The sequence below is a fragment of the Netta rufina genome (assembly GCF_964035555.1).
Source record: "Netta rufina genome assembly, chromosome: 1".
Lineage (NCBI taxonomy): Eukaryota > Metazoa > Chordata > Aves > Anseriformes > Anatidae > Netta > Netta rufina.
The window spans coordinates 114,134,954-114,145,759 of record NC_140123.1 but is presented as its reverse complement, the minus strand read 5'-3'; the positions used below and the strand labels follow the sequence as shown (position 1 = coordinate 114,145,759).

The 10,806-nt window shown below is 39.1% G+C and overlaps 1 protein-coding gene across 1 annotated transcript in view; it reads left to right on the top strand.

The window, feature by feature from the left end:
* Positions 1-3,667: 3,667 nt before the first annotated feature.
* TMPRSS7 (transmembrane serine protease 7) overlaps positions 3,668-10,806 on the top strand; it is a gene marked incomplete at both ends in the record, with an annotated part of 32,781 nt that continues 25,642 nt past the window's right edge. Inside the window, 3 exons of the mRNA XM_084286106.1 lie at positions 3,668-3,718; positions 7,078-7,270; positions 8,039-8,169. Of these exons, the coding sequence (XP_084142232.1) occupies positions 3,668-3,718; positions 7,078-7,270; positions 8,039-8,169 (375 nt within the window). The remainder of the gene's footprint in view (positions 3,719-7,077; positions 7,271-8,038; positions 8,170-10,806) is intronic.

Sequence of the window (10,806 nt, the reverse complement as noted above, 5' to 3'; positions counted from 1 at the left end):
CAGTGGTGGCAGCAGCATTTGCTGTATGCTGAGAGGAGCGTGAGGCTTGTGAGGTGTCTTAGGGGGTCTTCTGAGTCCTGATGCCTTGTGTTGGTCTCGTGACAGAGACTTCAGGGCCCTGGGGAGAGAACAAAAAGACTCAAGAGCCCAGATGATGTTTTCCTCAATCCTCTCCGTAATGTGGAGAGACAATTACATAGATGCCTATTCTGTAGGCAACTGGGGAAAATCCTGGCATTGGTTGCCCTCTTCATTATGGGAGACTTCAAATTCCCAGACACTAACTGGGATTATCATACTGCTGTGGCTGGGAAATTCCCAAAGCATGTTGAAGATGACTTCATGTCACAAGTACAGGAGTGAACCAACAAGGGAAGGAGACCTCCTGGATCTGTTGTTAGAGAACAGCCTTGTGAGAGAGGTGACAGCAAGTGTCTCAGCTACAGTGATCATGAATAAGCTGAGTTCACTATTTTTTGGTGTAAGGAGAGAAAAAAGGTCAGCAGAATTGCCACCCTAGCCTTTAAGACAGATTTTAAGCTTCTTGGGGAGCTAGTTAGCAGCATCCCCTGGGATCTGCTCTAGTGTGTTTAAGGGTCCGTAAGAGCCAGTTGATTCTCAAGAGCCACCTGTTAAAAGCCCAAGAGCAGGCAACCCCACTGTGCTGCAAGTTAGGCAAGCAGGGTGGAAGACCAGCCTGATTGAACGGGAACTCTGCCTGAAACTAGGGCTGAACAAGAGTATATATGACCTCTGGAAGCAAGGCCTTGCTTCATGGGGAGAATACAGAGCTGTAGTCTGCATCTGCCTGGAGAAAAGCCAAAGCCTGACTTGCATTGACACTGACCGCTGGGGTGTCAGACAATAAAAAAGGCTTTTTCAAGTATGCCAACAGCAAGATGTCAAATGAAAACATTGGGCTGATCAGGGGAGAAGGAAAAGGCAGAGGCATTTAATGCCTCTTTTGTTTTTGTATTTAACAGTAATGACAGATCTTGGGCTACCAGGACTTCAGAACTGTAAGACTGCTGGGGAGCAGTGACTTGCTCTGTGTGGTTACTGAAATTGTAAGGGATCACTTGTATCAACTCAACATTCATAAGTCCATGGGACCTGATGGAGTTCACCAGCAAGTGCTGAAGGAATTATATCAGATGTTATAGCTGGACCCCTCTCAGCAATTTACTGAAGATCATGGTAGTCTGGGGAGGTCCCTGCTGACCAGAATCTAGTCAATGTTATATCTGCCCACAAACAAGGAGTGAGAGGAGACCCAGGAAACAACAGACCTATTAGTCTAACCTCAGTCCCTGGAAAAGTTGTGGAGAAGATTGTCCTGGAAGATGTTGAAAGGTACTTAAAGAACAAAGCTATTATCAGGCATAGTCAACGCAGGCTCATGAAGGGTAACTCCTGCCTTAGTAATTTGTTCTCCTTCTATTATAAGATAGATGAAGAGAAGGCAGTATATGTAATATTTCTGGATTTCAGTAGGGATGTTAATACCATCCTTCATAGCATCTTTCTGGATAAATTGTTCAGCTGTGAGATAAACAGGTTCACACTATGCTGGGTGATGAACTGGCTTGATGGTGGACCTCAAAGGGTTGTAGTAAATGGGCCTGCATGCAGTTGTCACTAGCAGTGTTCCTCAAGGCTCAGTTTTAGGGCTGGTTATGTTCAATGTTTTTTATCAGTGGTCTGGATGCATGAATGGAGTGCGTCCTCAGGAAGTTTGCTCGTGATACTGAACTGGGAGGTACTGTTCACTCCCTTGGGGGGAGGAGAGGACTCGCAGAGGGATCTAGATAGATTGGAGCATTGGACAATCATTAGCAGGGTGAAGTTCAGTGAAGGAAAATAACTCATTCTGCATTTGGGACAGAATAATGCTGGACACATGGATATACTGGGAGGTGAGTGGCTGGGGAGCAGCTCAGCAGAAAGGCATCTGGGGGTGCTGGTCAGCAGAAGTTTTAACATGAGCCAGCAGTGTGCCCTGGCAGCCAAGAGGGCAAACCTCACTTAAGGATTCATGAAACATAGTCAGATGGCCAAAAGAGATGATTCTCCCACTGTATGCAGTGTTGGTGCAGTTGCACCTTGAATACTGTGTGCTGTTATGGTCTCCAAAATATAAAAAGGATGTTAAGGTCCTTGGATGCCTCCAGAGGGCAACAGAGCTGGTAAGAGGAAGGCATGTCCTGCCAAGAGAGGCTGAGAAGTGCTTGGGTTGTCCAGCCTGGAGAAGAGAATCCTTCAAGGTGACGCCACTACTCTCTGTAACTGCATTCTGTTCTTCTATTTTACTTCTGGCAAAATGGTGTGCTTTTTTTTTTGTTGTTGTTGTTTTACTTTTAACTGGGAGATGAATTGTAGTAATGTAGGATAAGTGAGTAGTGGTATTTTTTCCTCTCTTAAAGTACTAAAGAGTTAAAAAGGCCCAGAGTTTATGGTATCATATGATATGGATAAAACAATTTGCAGTTCTAGCAGAAATAATAAAAAATGACTGAGGGCATAAATATTGTGCTTCAGGGCATTAGCCAAAGACGGACATGCAGACAAGACGTATCTTAGTTTACAAGTACATTATGTAACTCTGGGATTTCTTTGCCCTATAGTAAAAAATAATAATAATTCTATTGCTGGTTATGCCTATGGAGCATAGGTCTTGCAGCCAGACCTGTAACAGGTGAGTTCCAAGCATCTTTTCCATTCTATACATCTGCATTATTATGTTGCTAAATTTGTTAAGGTTTTTAGTCTAGGTTTGATATCTTTGAAGATAAACTCAGAATGTGCACATTTTTAATAATAAAAACTTGGCCTGTTGCCAGTGCCACTTCTGAACTTGTCCTAAGGAAGGAACTGAAACTGTTAATCACTTGAAAGTAAAGACAGCTCTATAGTTAGCATCCATTCAGGAAAGTACTGTTTTACATAGTCTGTAAATATTTAATTACCCAAGAAAGTAGGATGGGACTGTTATGGTACAAGTGACTTCCTGCCTTTGGTTGCAGAAAGGAGTCTCAGTTGGAAGCCTGTTGTATTTTAACAACTCAAAATATGTTGTCTGGAGAAGCTTATTTCTAGGTTGCAATAAGCAAATTTGAGTTTTCAAAAGGTACCCCACAACATCCTGTAAGAGTCAAAATGCTATTTTTGTTTGAAATGGTCATTTGTTACATGCAGCACTCTTGCTCAAGATGCTTACATTTATTTTCCTTTTTTATAGCTGCATAATTTTGCTCTCATTTCTTTTACTTGCTACTTTTTTTCTTGTTCATGGCAACTAATTTGATTAGATTTTAATGATGCATAGATTTTAGCACTGATTTGATGTGTTAACAAGCTGGAGTCTATTTCAGCTTAAAAGAAAAGACTATGAAAAGCCTATTCTATTCAGACTGACTTTGATGTCTAAAGTTACTTGATAGCATCTTCTAATATTCACAAATGAGCAACAGGGCAGATGAGATTACAATTGGAAACTCATTAAAGTAAATTGATGCCTCTTTTGGTCCTGGTCTTTGCTGTTAGCTGTCTTCCGCTTCAGAAGCAAGAGCAGTGCCTAGGGGAAAAGTGCAAGGCTTTTAATATTTATTTATTTTTTAAAACTTTTATTTTTTTAGCTGGGACAAGCAATCAAATTAATTCTTCTAGAATGGATGAAAAAAATGATCACCCAGCAGCTAAACCTGAAGATGAACTAAGTGTAAGTAGGCTGGCTTAAGCATTCTTGATTTCATACACTTCTTCAGACTATTAGATCTGCTATGATCTAATTATCAAGTATTAACTTTGACATTCTGGTTGGATTTGTTATACCTTTATATTTTACAGCTCAATCTGAAAATGTCAATGCTTGTTAGTGTATCTTCGGATTTCTAACAACATGTATTTTCAGGCTGAAATAATGGGATTGCTAGAGTGACAATATGAAAGGCTAATGTTGGTGTCATGTTTTTCCAAAAAGAAATCGATTGCTACGCAAGAAAGTAAACAGTAGAGTAGGTGAAGTGCTTGTTTATTCCTGAAAAGATACAGAAGATGATTACTGCATGACTGTTAACCCACGACAACAAAGTGATTAAATAATTCAGTATATAGTGATAGTCAAACTGGAATTTTAGCTGGAAACCACTTCTAGAATATAGGAAATAATAATAATAAAAAAATGAATTAAGAATTGTGATTTTTATTCAGGGAAGGGAACAGCATAACTTTGCTATTTTCCTTAATACAAAGTGTTTATGTTACGCTATTTAACTTACGGAAATATTTATAACGTGGAGCATAATATTCAGTATTGCTCTGAATCCCATGTAACAGAAGTCTGCCTTGCAAGCTTTGATACATGAAGTGCATTTTTTTTAAAAAAAAAGATTACAGTTGGAGTAGATGGAATGAAGACATTAATTGTTCCCAGCATACATTTATATTCCGATGGTGTCAATCCTGAGCAGTCTTTATTGATCCTTGACAGAGATCTCTGTACCTAATTTTTAAGAATGAATCTGTCTGGTTAGCTCTACAGACATCAATGAGAATGACATAGAACAACTTAAATATGTTTTTCTTGTGTCAGTCTTGATAAAAGCAGCAAGTGTCCCCACTGCTCCATAAAGCAGCCCTAAGTTCAGGTGTTAGAGCTGAGAGCTCATCAAGCTGTCTCAAGTTGTCCTAATGAACACCTGAGACTATAGAGGAACTTAACAGGACAGATCATAGCTTTAAACAAACAAGCAGTTTGGTTTTGATCTTTACACATAATTGTACTTCAAGTTAAAAAAACAAATACGTTTGGAAAACAGGCAAACTTATTCCTTTTTAAGAGCACTTATGAAAAATAAGTGCTGGTAGTTACTTTGTCTAGTTACCTAGACAGAAGATATGAGTCAGGATATTTTCCCATTTAGCTTGAGGAAATTGTGAAGCATTCTACTAGGTCTTATTACTCTAATATTCAATTTATTCATTGTTCAACTCACCTTTGTACACTCTAAACACTGAAATGAAAGGTTGCTGTTATTTTTGACTATGGGCCTTGCAGGAGGATCTTTGTAATGACAGAGCTTATGTTCTTCCTCTCTGTGAGGATGTACAGAGCTCTCTTACCAACAGTATTACTAAGGCATAATATTAGAGAATCATAGAAAAAGTTAGGCTCGTGGAAGCTTCTGAAGGGGATCTACTGAACACTTCTGTTCCAAACAGAGCTAACATAAGGTCAGGCCAGATCTCTTGGGGCCTTGTCCCACTGAATTGTGTGTATATGTAGGGACGCGGATTCCCTGACCTTGCTGGTATAGCCCAGGTGCCTGGCCCTCATGGTGAAATACTTTATTTTCCATGTGTCCAGAAGGAATTTCCATTGCTGCCACATGTGACTGTTGTGGCTCTCTTCACTGTATATCACAGAGAAAATAGTGGTTTTGTGTTTTCTGTAAGCCACAGTAAGCAGGGAAATCTATGACTAGCTTTACTTGCATTGATTTTTGCCTTCTCATCTACAGCTAAATATCCCTGGAGCACTCAGCTTTTCACTGTGCAATACATGCCTTAGCCCCTCACTTCTCAGTGGTTGTTCCCTGGAATTGCTCCAGTTTATCAATGTATCTGTTGTACTGATGGGCTCAAAACCAGACATAATAATTCACAAGTGGCTCTAATACTGCTGGAAAGAAGGAAACAACTTATTTCAGTTGATTTCATGGCAGTGCTTTGGCAAATTTATGCTTGGCATTTCGTTGGTGTTAAGCTCCAAAGGCATGTGTTTATTTTTTTATAGTCACTGAATGAATGTATCATCCCACATTAGTAATTTGGAGTGCAATTCTTAGCTAGGTGCTTCCTGACTTTGATAGTGTTCTCCCTCCTCCAGTGAAAAATAGGGATGAACAATGAGTTTTGTGCTCACATCTTTCATTCTACAGTAGGCCACAGATTCTTGCTATGTACCTTCTGAGAGGCTTTGAAGACAAGATGCTGTCAAACAGCCTGAGAACTTGTTGCAGTCACTCTCCTCAATGTCTACATCTTGTAGCTCTGTAGATGCTAAGGAGGACTACTCAGCTCAAAGAACAACCAGATCTGCCCTAGATGAGGCATGTGCTGTTATATGTGCATCTGTTCTTGCGTGGTTGTAAGCTCTTCCGTGTGTTTGAGCACTGAAGTGGAGGGATGATGGGGCAGGAGTCTGTCCCTCAGTAGAGTGAGTCCACCTGCACCTTGAACAAATGATGCACCAGGCTGTGTCAAAGACTTCTGGTTTGTGTTCCTGGGAGATCATGTAGCTCTGAGTAGGTCCCAGCCACAGGTGAGATCCATCTTGAAAATGTCATTGAAATTAATTAAGCTGGCCTGAGAAGGAAGTGGTTTTGTTTCTGGAACAGCAGTCATGTTTTGACCATGGGCTGGGAAGACACATGAATAGTGTGCGTACACGTGTTTCCTAGTTACTTAGCATGTAAAGGACAAGTTAGTGTATATGGAAAAGGATTGATTACTTGAATATCATAATACCACCTTCTTCCAGCTTCACACAAATAGAGGAATGACTGACTGGACATATGTCTGCCTGTACGCAGAACTTGCATCAAAACAGCAAATGTTTGGGTAGTGAGAAGGCTTGCTAGGTCACGTTAGCAAGCCACCAGTGAAAAGCTGCTGTTCTGCAGTACTTGTGTATGTATATACATCTCAGCTGCAGCCAGTGCAAGGTATTTCAAGGCTACCTGTCCTTTAGACAAAATAGGGCTAATTTATGTTAATGAAAGATGCCCAAGGATATATGTATTTGTTCATATGGTTAATGTTAGATGGCTGTTGCATGGTGAGCTGTTATCCTAGGTTATGCTGTGTTTTTACTTCTGTATGCCATAGGGTTGGACTGTTTTGTATCTGCAAGCGTCTGGACCTTACTTCTCTGCAGTTTTAAACTGCTACTGTATTAACAATAGTTTTGTATGTGAGTAACAGAAAAATGTGTGTGGGATTCTGTTCTAGCTGTTGGTCGGTCAGCTGCTGTTTGCAATGTTCCACATTCGCTTGTTGTCTTCCACCTTGTTTTAGGTAGCCAACATTTCAGTCCAAATGGTATCTGCAGAAGATAAGTTGGCAAAGAGGATTCTGGCAAGGAAAAAACATGACAAATTGAAGAAAAAAGAGAAGTTGCTGTGGAATTTTCAAAACAAAATAATTATTTTTACCCTCATTCTATTTATTTTTGGAGTTGTAACCTGGACTTTACTTTGGCTCTTCATTGGTGAGTTGCTGAAAGCTCACACTGACTTCAAATATCACTACTCCTAGTAGCACTTTTATTTTGTATACCAGTTGCTTGTAGGATCTCACTTGTTCTGAAGGCTCTTCCTAAGATAAGCATAAAACCTGGAATACCTTTGTTACGCTTCACAGGGTTCAATGAACAAGGAATTATAGCAGTAGGCACAACTGCTGTTTTAGGAAGTGGAATTTCCAGCCCCCACACACCTCTCCCAACCCAAGACTTACACAAAAGTTTTGCGTATGTGTGCTAGTTAATTGTGTAGACAACTCCCCTAACTTGATTCCACAAAGATTCTGACCTCCACTGCATTTCTTGGCCTGCTAGAGACTGGGTAAGATATCTGTGCCTTAGGCAGAATAGATTTTAAAAGGCTAAAAAGACACTAAAATATGGAAAGCAAATACTTGATCTGTAATTGTTTTTTTGTTTTGTTTTGTTTTCTTTTGTTTTAAAGAAGTGCTGCCTAAGATTCCTTAGGGATATTCTTGAACTTGGATGCTGACATGACTTCTGTTACAGTTGGTTTGTACTGTGGTGTCTTAGGTTGTGTTTAGGAAGCAGGTGCTTGATTAGTCTCCATATTTTGGTACTCATCTAGAAAAAAATGTCTTTGAATACATAAGGTTGATTTGGTAGTCATCTCCACTTTAAGGTTGAATAGATTAGCTTGGTTTAAAATTTGATCAGAAAAAAATGTTTCGTTGTTACTTGAAAATAATTGGGGTCTGTCTTTGTTTCTTGCAGTACAGGCAGAAAACAAAGATGTGTTGTACTTTGTTGGGCTGTTTCGTGTTGCCAACATAGAATTTCTCCCAGAATATAGGCAGAAGGAATCGAAAGAATTTCTCTCTGTGGCGCAGAACGTGCAGCATGTGGTAAGATGAGTGGGCTGCTTGGTTAACAAAAAGTAGCAAAAAGACCAGAGCTGTGATCAATAATTGCAAATCTCAGGTGCCATCGAGTCTGCTGTAGCATTGTGTAGTTTTTATTTTCCTCCTTATGCCCTTTCAGAAGACTGTGCAGATGTGGCTAGCTGAAGGCAGGAAGGAACTGGGTGCTTTTAGCTTGTTAACCACAAACTAAATTTTGGAAAGGTCTGTTTGACATACACATTGACTAAAATTTTACACATTATTCCCCACAAACCAGTCTATGAATAGAGCTCTACAAAAAACCTTCAAAATTGCCACTTTTGAGACACTGATGAAATCTTTTGCATTCAAAGTGGTATCTGCTGCCAGTCTTCTGCCTTAGAGCATCTATAATTACACTACAGCTCTCATATGCTTTTACACTTAGTTTCCTTCTGATGCCAGTTATTCCAAAGAACACTATTCCTCCCAAACACCTTGCACCAGTCACAGCAGAAACAGCACTCAGTCGTAGGCAGTTACAGCTGCTCTACAGCAGGCAGAGGTGGCTGTCTCAATGCACCCAGAGATTCTTGAACAATTACCAAGTTTTGGTCATCTTATAGCATGAACTCATGCTCCTATTTGCGAGCTCTTTGATCAGAGGGAAGATTTCTTGATGACCCAAAGTGCTTACAGGCCAGGGGTGGGAGCAGTGCAGGTATTGTCCCTCCCAATTTACCAGGGAGCAGTTTCAACCTGCTGTGGGCCATTTGTCTTGTTCTTGTCCCAGAGCATCCTGCCATCTTCTCACACAGCAGAGAGAGGTGACAGACAAGAACATGTGAACTGCCAGTGCCACCGCCTTCTATTTGGACATAACTTGGAAATGATTTTTTTCTCTAATCTCAACCAATACTCACCAATAGATTCTGCACTGCTAATAATGTGCATTTCAGTTACATGACTATTGGCTAAAAAGGCTAGCAGGAATGTTGGGAATCTGAGTTTGTAAGGTTTTTCTTTTTTTTTGTTCTAATTGAAACCCTTTTGTTTATGACTTCTGTGTCAGAGGTCTCTAGAACAATAGCTGAAGAACCTCTCAAGTTAGACTCATTCCCCCTTTGACAGTAAAAGCAATATATAGATAGAATCCCTCATAGCTTAATCTGGAGACAGATTTAGCTCTACTCATTTTACTTAGGCCCTTAAACTGATTGCTCCAACTTGGTGTCAAATGATGAAGATTATGGACTAACATCCATATGACTTTGAGAGCCTTGGCTTCAAAAGAATCCTAGTTACAGTCCCGTGGGCATTAATTAAGCAGCAGGAAGAGAGGCTGAACAGCTTGAGGTACGTGCCACCTGGTGGTGCTAGTGGTGTGCCTCCTTCAACAAGGATAAGGATGTTACCGTCGCGTGCTTATCTAAAGAACTGGTGAAAGCGGGAGTATGCTTTCCCAAAGGCTGTCGTGCATCAAGAAAGGGGCAGAGTTTTCCACTCTTCACATATTTTACACTATATTGGAAAGAAATATATTAATGCTAAACTGCTAGTTGGGGAAAAAAAATAGACACAAATGGAATGAAAAGGCAGGAAGTTGCCCATAAACAATGGAGGGGGGGAAAAAAATACCTAAAAGATAACTAATCCCCTGAAAAAAAAAAAAAACAACCAAACAAAAAAAAACAGCTCGCCCAAAACAAGCCAAACAAAAAAAAAACAACCCACACCCCTTAAAGCAATCCTGAACTGTCTCCTTAAAAACGGGTGTACAAAAACACCCTTCAAAACCAAAGACACCATCAAAAAAAAAAACAAAACACACAAAAGCAAAAAGCAAACAAACAAAAATCCTCAGCCCAAGAACACAACAGAAGCAAGAAATAAAACAAACAAACAAACAAAAAAAAAAAAACCAAAAAAAATGAAAAACAAAGTGAAGAAAAGATATCACAAAAGAAACACCTCATAAAAACAACAGTAAAATAACCCGAAACCAAGAAAGCAAAATGACAAAAAAAAAAAAAAATAAAAAGAAAGAAAGACAAAAAGAACAAAAAATTCCCCCCAAAACAGAAGCAATAAAAGCAACTGCCTTAAAAGCAAAAAAAAAAAAAAAAAAAAAAAAATCATAAAACCACCACCAAAAAATCCAACTACAAAAAAGTAAAGAAATAATAACAAAAAGAAAAAGTAAAAACAAAATAAAAACAGAAAAAGGGGGTAAAGAACCGAGGAAAAAATATCCAAAGAACACAGAAGAAAGAAAAAAAGTCAAAACACCCCTCAAAAGAAAAAAAAATGAAAACAAATCCCAAACTATAGTGACCAAAAAAAAAACAAACAAACAAAAATACCCATAAAACAATACAAAATGACAATACATAAAATGTAAAAAAAAAAAAAAAAAAAAAAGAAGACAAAAAGCAAGCAAAACCCCCTGTTCTCCAAAACCAAGAGAAGACAACAACCAGAACAAGTAAAAAGAAAATATTTAATCTTAAAAACTTTTAAAACTCCCTCAGAAAAAAAGGGCAACTCCCTAAAAATCTCTACCCTATAAAAAGAAAATAACTAAATCAAAGAAAGCAAAAAAGCAACAACAAAAAAATCCTAACGATACTCCAACTTAAAATAAAATAAAAATACAGAAAA